This window comes from Desmodus rotundus, chromosome 1, assembly GCF_022682495.2.
Source record: "Desmodus rotundus isolate HL8 chromosome 1, HLdesRot8A.1, whole genome shotgun sequence".
NCBI classification, from domain to species: domain Eukaryota; kingdom Metazoa; phylum Chordata; class Mammalia; order Chiroptera; family Phyllostomidae; genus Desmodus; species Desmodus rotundus.
In genome coordinates this window covers 28,296,822-28,311,450 of record NC_071387.1, presented here as the reverse complement: position 1 = coordinate 28,311,450, position 14,629 = coordinate 28,296,822, and the positions used below count along the sequence as shown (strand labels likewise).

The window sequence follows — 14,629 nt, the reverse complement described above, 5'->3', positions numbered from 1 at the left end:
GCCCCCTCCCCCCACCACACAAGGCCCTTCACATCATGTCTGAGAGTCTGAGGCTCAGCAAGGTAGAAAAAAACCACTTGCAGAGAGGATGCAGGAAAATGCTACAATCACCTGAAACAGGGCAAGGAAGGAGCCCCTAATCTGGAATCAGACCCCTAGCAGCTGCAAGACTATGTGCGGACCCCTGCCTCTCTGTCAGCCCCCCACCCACCCCCCACCCCCAGAAGCAGGCCTCCCACAGGGCAATAGGATGCCAATGAGAAGGGATTCCCAAGCACCAGGCAACACTGGCATCTGTTCAAAGGAGAAAGTCAGAACCAGTGTCAGCTCCGAAGTCTCTGAGACGCCCACGGTGTGAGCGGCCCGTGTGCATCCCCACTAGGGGCAGCTAAGGAGGCCACTGCACATCAACTGTGAAAACGCCTAACAAACCAATCACCCTGTTCCACCGAAAACAACCTGCAGAAACTTATCTTTCTGCACAAAACGTTTCTGCTGCCTGGTTTCTTGTGGCCACTGTGATGAGGTCACAGGAAATCCGGATACAGATGGGCAGGAAAAAATGAGCCTGTACTTCTGTAATCTTTCTTTCTTTCTTTCTTTCTTTTCTTTTCTTTTTTTTTTTGCATGCCTCAGCATCTTCACAGCCCCGGGGTTTATCTGTAGGTCTCAGGACCAGAAAGCCCCATCCCGAACCCTATCTCAGCCTGAGCATCCGACCAGCCCTGCCGCTGCGGGAGTGGGGCTGGCACTGACCCGTGGTAGGTGGCCTGCATGAGCGCCGTCCAGCCGTGCACGCTGTCCTGCTTGTCCACTTCGGCATGCCTCTCCACCAGCAGCTGCACCAGGGGCAGCTGCCCCATGACGGCCGCCAGCATCAGGGGGGTGGCCCCGTCCCCATTGACCAGGTTCACGTGGCTGGGGTCTTCGTCAGCAATCTCTTTGACCAGCTGGAAGTTCCCTGCGAGCAGAAGCAGGAGCGCTGATGATCTGTGGGCCTGCGCCGCACGCGTGTGTACCCAGGGGGCTCACTTAACAAGCATTTGCTGAGCCTGCCTCTGCACTGGGCTATGGGGTGCCACAGGGGCTCCAGAGGGGAGTCAGAGGCGGCCCCCACTCCAAACCCCTCGGTCTGTGCAGGGCAGAGATGACCACACAAAGAGCTTCGCTAGCAGAGACAAGTGTCGGTGCCCTAAGAGTGCAGAGGAAGGAAACAGAGGGAGGACGATGCCTGTGCAGAGGCGAGTTCATGCCTGGCTAGGGGCTGAGGGCCAGAAAGGGCTTCCTGGAGCCGGGGTCTGCATCAGAAGAGGAGATTTTAGGCTAAGTAGTCCTTCATCACAAAGAGGCTGGAGTGGGGAGGTGGGCAGCCAGGTAATTCAGAGGCAGGGAAGAGCCAGGACCTAATCACAAGGCTTGTCTGCAGAGCGGAGGGGCCTGGGAGGACAGGCTGCAACCTGCTTGTACAGCGCGGTAATAACTACCAGGCCCCGGAGTCGGAGCCTCCCTGGGTGAAACTACAGAGTCGAGAAACAACAAAATGACGGATTTTTTCTCAAGTGCTCTGGGTGAACTTGAAGAGGACTACAAGTATTAGGTTGGAAGAATGTGGCACTGAACACTTAGATATCGACAAAGATTTTCTAAAGCACTTACCCATTTTCAATGCTTGGAAAATATCAGGTCGCCTTTTCTCCTCATCTAGGTAAACAAAGAGTTTGGCAGTTAAGCACTGAAAGGTTTCACATAACAGAAAAGTCACAAGGGGGTAACAACACAGCCTAGCTTTTAAAATTATCGCCTTTTCAAAAGCAATCTAATTGGAAACCTAAGTAACAGGTGAATCCAGCAGCCCTTCTGGAAGGGTTACTGTCGGAGTGTCCGAAATGCCTCAGAGACAGGCACTGGGAGGTCATCTGGCCCAAATCCCACGAACGAGCAGTGGACTACCTCCTGATCCCACACTCATAAAGTTCTTAAGCAATTCAAACTTTGGGATGTCCTGTTTTAGATATGGCAGGAAAGCACAGTCTCGGACACATCTGAATTCCTATGAAAACTTTAGAAAGAACCAATGAGCCCCGGCCAGGTGGCTCCCTTGGTTGGAGCATCGTCTCCTAGCCAACAGGTCTGCAGGTCTGCTCCCCGGGAGACAACTGCCGATGTTTCCCTCTCACATCAATGCTAATGTTTCTCTCCCTCTCTCCCCCTCCCTCCCAGCTCCCCCTTCCCTAAAACCAATAAAGATATCCTCTGGTGAGAATTAAAAGAAAAGAAAGGACGATTCTATTCTCCTACAAACAAAATGGACAACCAGGAGATAATGCCGAAGTAGAGGCCCTGAGAGGCTACCACGCCCAGAGGAGCCCAAGGTCGTAAAAGTGGCCTCCAGAAGAGCCAGTTAATTTTTGCTTTCCTTCCCAACGTGCAGCAGCCTGCACGTGACTCTGAGAGTCATCCCTGCCCCAGGCCTGCAGACACAGCTCCCTGCCCACCTGAGGGGCTCACATGCTGGTCCCCGCAGCCCTGCCACTCGGCTGGTGCTGGTGTCCAACCTGAAGACGGCTACTTGACCTCCAGCCTGCATCACCCCCACTCTGCCACACCCCACACCCTCTGCCATGGCTGGTGTACCCCCACCTACCCCCAAATCCAGGCCTTGCTGCACCCACCCAGTGCCAGCCCCTCCCTCATCTGCTCACCCATCGCCCTCCCCCAGGCCTGACTAGTGTAGACCCTGCTCCTGTCAGAAAGCAGGCATCATCAGGGCCGTCCCCACTGGTGATAAAAGGCAGGACTTCCTGCCGCCTTTGACTAGCTCCAGGTATGGAATGGTCAAACCTGGGGCTCTGGACTAAACCTCTGGTCCAGACCAGCGCCCCGCCAGCTGTCCCCAGGAGAGCTGGGAGGAAGCTGCGGCCGACACAGGGAGCACTGGGCCTACAGTCAGCGTATCGGAATGAGTGTATGTTTCTAGAGCTCTGTCTCCTCACCACTAAAATGGGGACAACATGCGAGTGTGGGGGCCACAGGGGGTGCGCAGGGGTCAATAAAACAGACAGGAAAGGCATCAGAAATGGCTAGGTCCTATTCAAAGAGCAATTCCTGTTATCTTTACTGGTCACCAGCCCCCAGGCCAGCAGGGTAACTGTTAACTCCAGCGCTGTTAAAGGAAGTACAGACACAGAACCACGTGTCGGATTTCGCCTGTAAAACATAATTATGAAACAACTCTGCATCTTAGTTCTAATAAATATGTTATGTTTCCTTAAGTGTTTCAGGCGAATTTGCTATGGGCTGGCGCCCTCTCGTGCCAAGACCCTTTGACAGAAAAGAGCAGTGTCACCTGGCTTTAGTGTTGGTTGCTAAGCAACGGTCTGGCACAAATGAATCACTGACAGTCTAGCCTGACCCCAGGATGCTGGGTCAGCTGGGCCCCTGCCGTCAAGTGACCCTGGGCTGGTCCCTTCCTCACTCCAGGCTCCAGGTTTTGCACTGATGTCAGTGGGTCTGGGGACCCAGCCCAAGAAACCACCACAATGGGGGTGGAGAGGGTGTCCCAAGGATAGTTGTGGCCTCCAAGGCAGCCTGCCACAGCCAATTCAAGGGGGAGGTCCAGGGGTCCCTAAGTCCCCCGTGGGGTGAATTTCCTGGCATCTAGCAAAAAGAACTGAGGTCTGTTATTATTTACTTAATGACCTGCCATTATTAGTAACGTTGTGTGGCCCTTGCTGACCTCCTACAAGAAGAGGGCCCCCTGACCTCCAGGCTGCACCCCCGCTCTGCCACACTCCGCACCCTCCACCTTGCCCCCCACAGCACCCGCCGCCTACCGTGCTATGTAACTCACTTTACTTAATAAGCTGATTCCTGTCTATTGCCAAGGTTCTCCAGGGCAGGGGCTGGGTCTGATTTGCCGGCTGACGGGTCCCATGTCCTGAGAGAAGTGCCTGGCACACTGTAGGCACTCACTAAATATTTGTAGAATAAATGGATGAATGGTCAGTAAAACCCATTATAAGAGCTGCCACTTACCGAGGGCTAGCCATGTGCCAGGCGCTGGATACACATTTTCCAGGCACTCTCTGACTGCGGCTCCCAGAACCTCACAAGGCAAGTGCATTTAATATGATGGCTTTATGGAAGAGGACACTGAAGCCCTGAAGGGACAACGAGCATGCCCGAGGCCACCCAGCCACAAAGTGCAGAACTAGCCTCAACCCAGGGTCTGCTCCACAGGGAGGTCTGTACTCATAGCCTGGTCCTGACAAATTACAGTAACAGGAGTAAGGGCAGCTGCCAGTACATCTCGGGCACGCCCTCCGGGCCAGGGTGACCTCCCTTAGTCCTTATGGGAGCCCCATGAGGCAGCGTTACGCCTGTCCCCGTTTATGGACAACAAAACAGGAGCTTGGCGAACTCAGGCCACCCACCGTCAAGGGCCCTCAACTGGCCTTTCCCCCAGATTTTCCCCTTTCAGTCCTAGATGCTCATACACTGTCACTCAATTATTTTTTAAAGAGCATAATTCTTTTCTTTTCTTTTTTTTGCAATCCTTACCCAAGGATATGTTTATTTATTTTAGAGAGAGCAAAGAGAGGAAGGGAGAGGGGGAGAGAGAGAGAGAAACACCTATCGGCTGCTTCCTACATGCACCCCCGACCAGGGATCGAACCCGCAACCTTTTGGTGTACGGAACAACGCTCCAACCAACTGAGCCACCCGGCCAGGGCTGCAGCCCATCTTCGCAGCTCAAGCTGCGCGTCACTCAAGGCAGACCCATCACAGAAACAGGGTACTGGGCTGGGTGCGGCATTGCGTTTTCAGGGTTCTACTGCACGTGATGAACTAGAAGACTTGAAACGCAACGCGTCCTGTGGCAGATCTGCTAAGGTTTAGACAGCCCTTCAAATGCTGGAAAGATGGCAAAACAGGACACCTCACTAGGTGCTGAAGAACTTCGAAAGTGAGGTTAACTTTATGTGAACCAGCCCTTGGGGACTGACCACAGATGAGGTCAAGCACACTGTTCCAGAGCAGGGTCGGCAAACTACCGGCCATGGGCCAGACCTGACCCGTGCCTGTTTCGGTAATTACGGTTGTATTGGGACAGAGCCACACCCACTCATTTACATATCACGATGGCTGCTTTCACCCTAGTAGAATTGAGTGGAAAGAATGACAGGGACTATATGGCCCACAAGGTCTAAAATATTTATCATCTGGACCTTTACTAGAAAAAGTTTGCTGACCCTGTTCTTAAAGGTTCCCAGAACCACCTGCATCAGAATTGCCTGGTTAGGGAGCAGGGACCTTGCTATGCAGGTTTCCAGGCTCTTCCCAGGGCTACCAAATCTCTCTCTGGAGGGTGGGCCGGAAAGGTTGCAAGTCACAGGCACTCCCAACTGAATTTTACACACAGCACATACTAAGTGCCACTGCTCTGTGGGCTGGACGCTGAGCTCTGCATGCCCTTCGGCGATCCTCAGTTTGAGCCATTTAAACACAATTTGGGGTCCTCTGTGAAGCCATGGGGGGTTAGGGGTGAGGAGAAGCAGCCTGACCTGTCTTGGGCCTGACGGTGGTCAATGGGTCCAGGTAATCTGCAAGGTCCCTGTGCTTGCGGTCAAGTGCGACCTCGAAGGCAGTCTTCTCCAGCGCGCTGAGGTGGTCGGGGTTGGCCCCCTTCTCTACCAGCTGCTGGGCCATGCCAAGCCTCCCAATGAGCGCTGCCAGCATCAGCGGACTCCAGCCCACAGTTCGTGCCGCGTGGTTGGGGTCAGCACCCCACTCCAGCAGCAGACGCACCACAGCCTCATGCCCGTGCTGGATGGCCGCCATCAGGGCTGTGATGTCCAGCAGCTCATCCCTGCTGTCCCCTGTCCCCGGCTGCTCGCCCGAGGGGTTGTGATGGTCCACGAAGGCACCAGCTTCAAGGAGCAGCTTCACCACACCCAGGTGGCCACCCCGAGAAGCCACAGTGAGCACACTGGCCCCCAGCCGGTTCTGGGCATTAACATCAGCCCCGTGATCCAAAAGCAGGTGTGCCACGCTCACGTGCCCAAATCTGCCGGGAAGATGGAGAATCAGTGACACTAAACATGGAGCCAGAGGAGGAAACACTTATTTAATGCTCATCTGCCACTCAGTCATAGAGCTGCTTATAATAAAAGGCCATCTTGCGGTGCCAGGCACTTCTGGTGCTACCCTGTGTCTGCACCACCACGGAGGGGAGCAACTGCCCTGCCTAAGTTTGCACCCAGTTCTGCCATTCACTAACTGCACGACCCTGGGAAAGAACTTCAACTTCTTCGTGCCTTCATTTCCTCATCTGTAAAGTGGGATATAATTGCATTGCCTTCAAGGGAATGTTAAGGACTGAGTTAATATACCTAAATATATGATAAATATGTAATTACTGAGTCACCTAGAACAGTGTTTGGCCAAAGGAAGCCCCGCATCAATGTTAGCTATTACCACTGCTATCAGTTTACATTCTGCAACATGCCAAGGCCACCCAGCTGGTGAGGGCTGCGTCAGGGCCAGAACCCAGGTCCGACTGAATCCTGCTGCCCTCCCTCTTCCCCCTGCACCACACCGCCTCCCACATCTTGGAAAGGTCATTTTATGCTGTTTTGTAGCCCAGTACTCTCTCTCGCTGCCCACGCTGATCTCCCCATGGGAAGGGCCCACCTATGAGTCATGTCTACCCTTCCCCTCCCTAAATGCAGACACAGAGAAGGTCCTTCTAGACGAGAGGCATGGGACCCCATGCCAAGAGGTGTGGCAAGGCTGTGGTCAGAAGTAGGCTCTAAGGTATCGCCAGAGGCCTGCTGCCACCTGCTGGCAGGAATGTCCACTGCCGGAGGCTTAGATTTGGGCCTTGGGCCAGACCCCCCTCAGTGAAGCTTGAGCCAAGGCCCTGCTGGGACACTGGGGAGACACCCAAGTGCCCACCAACTCTGTAACACCAGGAAGAGGAAAACAGATGGCTCTGCCTAGCAAAATCCCTCCCTTCTTTTGCCGCCAGAGGGCGCAAAACTTCTGTTTTATAGCGCTTTTGGTTGGCACACTTTCTGGGCTCCGAGCTGTGTGTCAGAGCTGAGAGAGGCCTGGACCCAGAAGGAAAGAATGACAAGAAGAGAGGGCCAGCTTTGCCAGCTCTTACAAGACCATAAAGCCTGCGTAATGTCTGCCTCAGCAAGGCAGCTTTCTGAATCTCTTGCTGTGCGCTCCTACTTTCCGAAAGCGGGCTTGGTAGCTCAGCTAAATCCGGGAACTCCCTCCTCCCTGTGGGGGCACAGCTGAGGCTGAGCTCTGGTCTGAACTCACAAATACCTTCTGGGACATGAACCTTAACAGCACCAGGTCACTGCAGCCTACAGAGCGCTGCCCACGGAGGGGGAGTTCAGTGAGCTGGCCCCTCCAGCTACTGGGGGACCGAGCCGGTCCGCCTCTTCTCCCAGAGCCGAGAGGGGGCAAGTCAGGCTGAAATACACTCAAAGGCAGAAGGCTGCAACCCCAACCTGTCTCTCTGCTTCCCGCGGTGTTCCTTCCTGCCCATCCTCCACAACATTCCCAAGGCCTAAAACAATATTCCCACACCCTAAATCTGATGGCCACTTCGCACTGCCCAAAGGCCTGCGGACTCTCTCAATCTCACCTCCTCCCAATCCCCACGGGGCACCCTCTGGCCAGGCTCGTCTGTGCTCACCAACGGCTGGGCTAGCCCGGAAGTTCATTTCATTTTTTCTGTACGATGGCTCTAGTAAGTGCTTAGTTGTCTTTAACATCATTCAAAACAGTTTTTGTTAGATTGTACTGTGACAGCTGTCATATCAGTGTGCATTAAAAAAAAAGTATCAAAATTGGTGGATTTGTGTGCAGCCGCTTTAATATTGAAAATGGAAGAAAATAGGCAACAATTTTCAGGATATTATGCCTTATTTTTCAAGAAAGGTAAAAACGCAACGGAAACACACAAAAAAATCTGTGTAGTATATGGAGCAGGGGCTGTGACTGACCGAATGCATCAAAAGTGGTTTGCAAAGTTTCTTGGTACTATTGACATTTTGGCCAAATAACTCTTTGCCGTGGGGCTGTCTTATGCGTTGAAAGATGTTTAGCAGCACGCTTGGCCTCTACCCACTAGAAGCCAATAGCGGGAGAGAGCCGACATACTAAAAATATACAAATCAGTAAACTTACTGGGGAAAATGAAAAGTGCACCTTTTATTTTATGGAAAAAACCAAATGGACGTTACGGCCAACCCAGCACTAGACTCTCTAAAGACAGGCCTGGGTGGCTGACCCCGGTGTGTGGAGCTCAGTAAAGTCTGTCGCACCAATGAGTGAGTGACTGAATGACCCCTAACTGCGCAGGGTGGGTCCAGAGACGGCAGTGGGGACGGCTGAAGAGCTGGCCTGTCCTCCACTGCAGCAGAGAATTTAAAAGGTTGCTCTAGGTATTTACCCAGCATGAGATAAAATCTAGCGTAATTCCTAACAGCGGATTACAAGGTACTATCACATTTTTATCTCATTTGATCTTAACAAACCCTGAGATAAACTGCCCATTTCACAGATAAGGAAACCAAGATTAGAACAGAGAGCAATAATCCGGAAATTTGAAAAGCGTCAAAACTTGAACATAGGCCCTAAAATCCCAAACCTGCTGATCTGGTATAACACATGCTCACAGGGGAAGATGAGGGCTGAATTTCAGTGGAAATGCTGGCATCTGAAATGCTTTCTGAACTCGTGGGGTCGCCCAAGAGGGCATTCAATGAGGCTGCAAAGAGAAGAGGGTTCAACAAAGGCTGAGACAGTTTTGTGTGTGCTGAATTTCTAATAGGTAATTACTGAAGGTAGGGAAGCTGGGGCTTTCTAAACAGATGTTATGATTGCCAGTTAATTTCTGCAATTAACACCTGTGTTTAAAGACCTGGCACATACGCCCATCACTCAATGCATGGGGCGGAGAGTCCAGCTCTGCCACACTGGCAGGGGGAGAAATGAAGGCCAGGAGAAGGAAAGGAAAGAGGCCAACCTGTCTTTTTAGCATCAGGTAAACGTGGCGAGTAGCTTCCTGTGGCCAACACCAGGAAGAAAATGGTCAGTTACAGGATTCACGGCTGGGAGCAGAGGCCGGGAACACCTGCCTGGGGGTGTGCATCTGACCCCGCCACTGACTAGCTGTGTTGTCTTGGGCAAGTCACTTACCTTCTCTGAGCCTCAATTCCTCATCTGTGAAATGGGAAAGACAATAATATCTACTTCCTAAGGTTTTATGTGGATTGAGTTAATTCATTGAAAGCACTTAGCACATTTCCTAACACGATGTAAGTGCTCAATAAAGGTTATCATTTTAAGAATAGGGAAAAAAACATGAATGTAACCATTTCAGATACCAAAGCATCTACAAGAGGCCAAACTGCAGCCCAGATGCAGAGCCTCCAATAGGCTGGCCTGATCCAGTGATGAGTGTGGAAGATAACGAGCTGGGAGGATACAGGTGCTCCCTTCCACTGAGGTGGCAGCTGCCAGGAGCACTGTCTCAGGGCACTCTGAGGGGTAGCTAGATCCAGGGAGGAAGAGCACAGACTGGAACACGTTGGCAGGTGGCCACGCACCTGCTCGTCCTGATCCGAGGGACAGACAGATTATATATCCTCCAAAAAGGCTCCCATACAGGTTATTCCCCAGCAACAGTGTAGGCAGCAGAAAGCTAGAGCGCAACCCAACTTGGACAGAGGTGACAACTGAGTACAGATGGTCAGCATCACCAGCTGAGGGACAGTACATTGCAAAGTACCCAGGCCCTGTCTAGGTCAATTCTAACCCTCTCACAGGACTGTCATATTCTACCACATTCTCTTAGGAGTAAGAGACTAAGAGAGTATGTCATATCTGCTGCCCCCAAAGCAGCACCAGTAAGGCGAATGAAGGAGCAAAGAATATAATTAATTCAGAGCCTCCGGATTTGCAAGTGACAAAATCAGGACACTTATACCACAACTGCCAGCCAACCGTGCCATGTTGCAGAGAAGAAGGAAAGTTCTCTCCAAATGTTAAATTATTAGTTAACAGAGTTTAGATTATTTCTTCTGAGTCTCCTGCTCCATCAAGATTAATGTAAATTAATCAGATGAAATTAATCAGATGACTTCGGAGCTGGCAGCACTTGGTTTATAGCGAAAACTGGTGACCTGGGGTCTTTGAGACACCCTGCAATCACAGACCGTGCTCAGCAAGGCACCCCGGGGCTCACCAAGGGCCCCGCTGCGCCGGCTGGGGGTGCAGAGCTGAGGCATACATCAGTGGCTCCCGAACCTGCCATGTGACAGAATTGCTAGGGAGCCTCTTCTCACACAGAGTCCCTGTCCTTCCCCACTCCTTCAGGTCTCCTGAATCACAGTCCCAGTCCTGACGGAACTCAGGAATCTGATTTGGAAAAGCTTCCCGGCAATTCTGATGGGTGGCAGGTTTGGGTGTCCCTGAGGAAGGGGACCAGCTATAGCACAGGGTGGTGGGCACCACTGCAGGGCCCTCCTGGTGCTGAGAGACCCGACAATAAGAGGGCTATCAAGGCAGGCTTCCCAGAAGAAGCCAGGCTGGGAGGAGGAGGGGGCTCCATTGAGGGCAGAAGGGGCCTCCTGTGTGTGGTATGGTGAGAGGTCTGTAGTCAGATTTCCCAAATCTGCTGACTAGCTGTGTGCTCGTGAGCAAATCTGTGACCTCAGATTCTCCCCTTTAAAGTAGAGATAATATTCTTGGCACAGAATAAATGCTCAAATGTTAAACCCCATCCCCCGCCAAAAAAATAAATAAATAAAACAAAACACAGAGAGACACAGAAAAAATATGGATGAAATCATCTTGGCCTGATTTTAGGTTTAATTTAGGAAGTTTAGTTTAGATCCTAAACCAAGTTTAGTTTAGGAAGCCAGAGGGAAAGCAGAAGAGAGGGTTTGGGGAGGGGTCTGAAGGTGAGAGTCTCAAATGCGGTGATGCTGAGGGCTCTCACTCGGGGAGAGGCACAGCCAAGCATTCAGTTCAGAAAGACCTGGAAGCTCTGTGGAGGAGGGATGGAGGAAGGGAAGGCAGGAGAAGGCCACTACGAGGTGTGGCCTGGGTGAAGGCAGAGGGGAAGGAGAGAGGGTGTGGATTCCAGAGAGGGTAATGGCAGAGACAGATGCACGGGCTTGGCCACGGCACAGATGGGTACCAAGGCCTAGGACTTACCTGACACTTTAAAGCCTGGAAGAGTGGGGGGCACTGAGAGAGACAGGGAATGCAGAAGAAAGATGGATAGCCCCAAAGGCTTTAAGATCTCCCCAGGTGGCTCTGGGTAAGAAATCGGGTGTCTTAAGACAAAGGGTCCCAACAATGCAGGTAAGAGCATGGAACGCTGACTTGTCCATGCGGACAGGCATGCGCTCCCTAACCGCGATATGTCCCCAAAGTGTGTTTATAGACTGATTAGAATAAATGCCCAGAGGCTGGGGAATGGTTAAGCAAATCACAGTACTGTGCCATCAATAGAATTTTACACAGCCGTTGAAAATGACACCTTTGAAAATAATGCAGGATACAAATTTTCCAGCAATACAAATTAATTCAAACAACTGTGTAACACTTGGAAAATAACTCAAAGAAATATCATCGGCATCGTGGCTAAGAATGTGTTTTCAATTTTCAATGCCTTTGAGAAAAAAATAAATGGCTCATACATATGGAAAGATGCTTTACGTCACTCAATTTAACGAATGCAAATCACAGCTACACTAACATTGATTTTTCACCCATCAAACACAAAAATCCAAAAGTTTGCTAACACACTGGCGGGCAGGCTGCAGACAAACAAGCCCTTATGGCCACGTCCTCACCCCCGGAACCTGCGTCAGGTTCACAGCAGAGACGAAATTAAGGTTGCGGATACAATTACTAATCTCCGAGGTTGCTAATCCGCTGATCTCCAGATGGGGAGCATTCCAGGTCAGGGGTGTCAAACTCATTTTCACCGGGGCCCACATCAGCCTCGTGGTTGCCTTCAAAGGGCCGAAATAATTTTAGGACTGTATAAATGGAACTTCTCCTTAACTGTTAAGGAGTTGAAATTCTGCCCTTTGAAGGCAACGGCGAGCCTGATGTGGGCCCCTATCTAGGTGGGCCCAATGGAACCACCAGGGCCCTTTCAATGTGGAAGAGGGGCAGAAGAGTCAGAGTCAGAAGATGTGAGGACAGAAGATGCTGACTTCGTGGAAAGCCGTTACAGCAGCCCTAGGAAACGAACGCACCTGTACGGGAAGCAATGTGGCAATCTCCATCACGATTACTAGTGACCTGTGTTCCTTTCTTGGGAAACTTCTTCAAGAAACTGAGGAGTGGTGGGCCCTAAGTAGATGGCTGACAGGGGTCAGAGCTCTCACTGTAAACCCCAGTTTCTTTATCCTGTATTTGCTTAACCATTCCCCAGCGTTTCAAGTCCTGTTCATCCTGCTTCCTGAGCACATCTCACACTCATTGTCGGCTCTCCTGAAGATGTCTTGCTCTGCTCCAGGCCAACATCACCTCTTCCTAGACCACTGAAATGTTTTCCTAACCAGCCTTTATGGCTCTAGCCCACCCCTCCGATCCATCCCCACACTGCTGTGAAAGCGACTTTCCAAGACAATCTGATTCTGCCATTCCAACCTTCCATTACTCCCTAGTGCCCCTAGGATAATTACCCTTTCTCATACCTGCCGCATGGCATCTGCCACCTTCTCTCCCGCCAACCCCAACCCCCTCCCAGCCATAACATCTTTCTAACACTCCTACCATCGCTTTATGTTCACTTTTGCTTCCAAACTTTTGCATGAGTCTCCTATCACCCGGTTCCCACCTCCCACTTCTTCCATCCTGGTGAATTCCTAGGCATCCTCAGGTCTCCACTTGAATATATGCATCATCCTTACCACAAACCTTCTCCCACTTCCCTAAACTGGGTCTGCTACTCCCAGAGCTCCTTGAACTTTCCCTGTCAAGCCTGTTCCCTTGTCTGGCCTACTCTGGCATATGGGCTGCTCCCAGTGGGGACTTTACCTGGGTCCCGCAGTATCCCCATCACCAAGCTAGGGTGGGTAGATAGGTCCTTGGAAACCCTTGTTGCAAGAAGGAATGAATGACCACCACTAAGACTGAGTTTCTAAGATTCCATTTGCAGTGTAAAGATTATAGTTTGAAAGGCCAATATTTCTAGCTTCCACTTCCCAGAGTTGAATCCCAAAGCTGCTCGAAGTTTACCATTCCAACTCTGTCGCACGAGTCCTTGACTCTTTACCTCCCGGGGCGTCTGCGGGGGTTCCGCGGACAGGTTTGGCCGCCTGACCCCGGGGACCGCTGGACATCTCCCCCCCACCCTCATCCCCCCGTTCCCTCGACCCCTCACCTGGCCGCCTGCATGAGCGCGCTCCAGCCGTAGTGGTTGCGGCTGTTGACCGAGGCGCCGCGGCGCAGCAGGAAACGCACCAGCTGCTCGTGGCCCCCGGCCGCGGCGAACTGCAGCGCCGTGTTGCCCGCCTCGTCCGAGCAGTCCACGGGCACCGGCGCTCCGGCCGCCGCCGCCGCCGCCGCCCCGGGCCCGGCCGCCTCGGCCCCCGCTGGCTCCGCGCCTGCCTCGGGCTCCGCGCCGCGCTCCGCAGGTTCCGCCGCCCCCGGCTCCAGCAGCCGCCGCGCCGTCTCCGTGTCGCCTTGGTCGCAGGCGCGCAGCAGCAGCTGGAAGGCCGGGGGCAGCCCGCCTTCGCCCATCGCGGCCCGCGGCCCGCTGCCCGCGCCCTTCTGCCCCGCCGGCCGCTCCGGCTCCGCCCCCGGATACCGCGCGCTGGCGCCCCCTTCCGCCCGCCTGCGCGCCTACTGTGTGCGCGACTCGCGCGCCAGGGGCGAGGTCGCGTCTCCACCGCCTCCGCGGGTGGACCCCGGGTTCCGGGAAGCCCCGAGCGGCGTCCGAGGCCTTGGCTCGCAGGTCCGCCTTTGCCTTCGCCTTCTCCGCGCGGCTCCGCAGACTTCCTGCCCCGCGCGGGGTCGGGGCGGCTGTCCAGCCCTCCTGACGCTGCGAGCGCCGGGCCGCTGGGCCCCGGTCTGAGTCGAGCTCCACGATGGCCTGGCCCGCGGCGCTTCCAAAATAGTTGTTGACTAAATTAGAGAACGGATGGGTCCAGTCTCTCCCCACAGAATGCCCTGCGGACCCTTAGTGCCAATCCTTATCTGGGCCGGGTCTTTAGGGCTACAAGTGCCTTCCTTCTGTACCTTTCTCTTAATCAGTGTCTCTGGAATCAGCAACATTGGGGACATTTTACAAATGCAAACTTTCTGACCTCACCCCAGACCTACTGAACTAAAAGCTGAGTGTGGAACCCCCTTCCCCGCCGTGGTTTAACAAGCCCTCTAGGTACTTTTGATGCCTGCTGAAGTCTGACACCCTGTACGACCTGGTTCTGTACACGTTAGATCGTCGTAGTGGTCCTGTCAGCCACCAGAAGGTCACCCTCCGTTTACAGAGGAGGCAGCTGAGGCTTACAGAGGTTGTACCTTGCTAAAGGCCCCCTGACTCTCCTGTGGGAGAGCTGTGACTAGAACCCAGGTCTTC

At 53.0% G+C, this 14,629-nt stretch overlaps 1 protein-coding gene across 1 annotated transcript in view; it reads right to left on the bottom strand.

The window, feature by feature from the left end:
* Window positions 1–13,856, bottom strand: part of ANKS6 (ankyrin repeat and sterile alpha motif domain containing 6) — a 46,392-nt gene extending 32,536 nt beyond the window's left edge. The window contains exons 1-4 of the mRNA XM_024559965.3: window positions 13,433–13,856; window positions 5,565–6,067; window positions 1,657–1,701; window positions 757–961 (exon numbers count right to left, since the gene is read on the bottom strand). Coding sequence (XP_024415733.2) covers window positions 757–961; window positions 1,657–1,701; window positions 5,565–6,067; window positions 13,433–13,791 — 1,112 coding nt within the window. The 5' untranslated portion in view covers window positions 13,792–13,856. The remainder of the gene's footprint in view (window positions 1–756; window positions 962–1,656; window positions 1,702–5,564; window positions 6,068–13,432) is intronic.
* Between the last annotated feature and the right edge of the window lie 773 nt (window positions 13,857–14,629).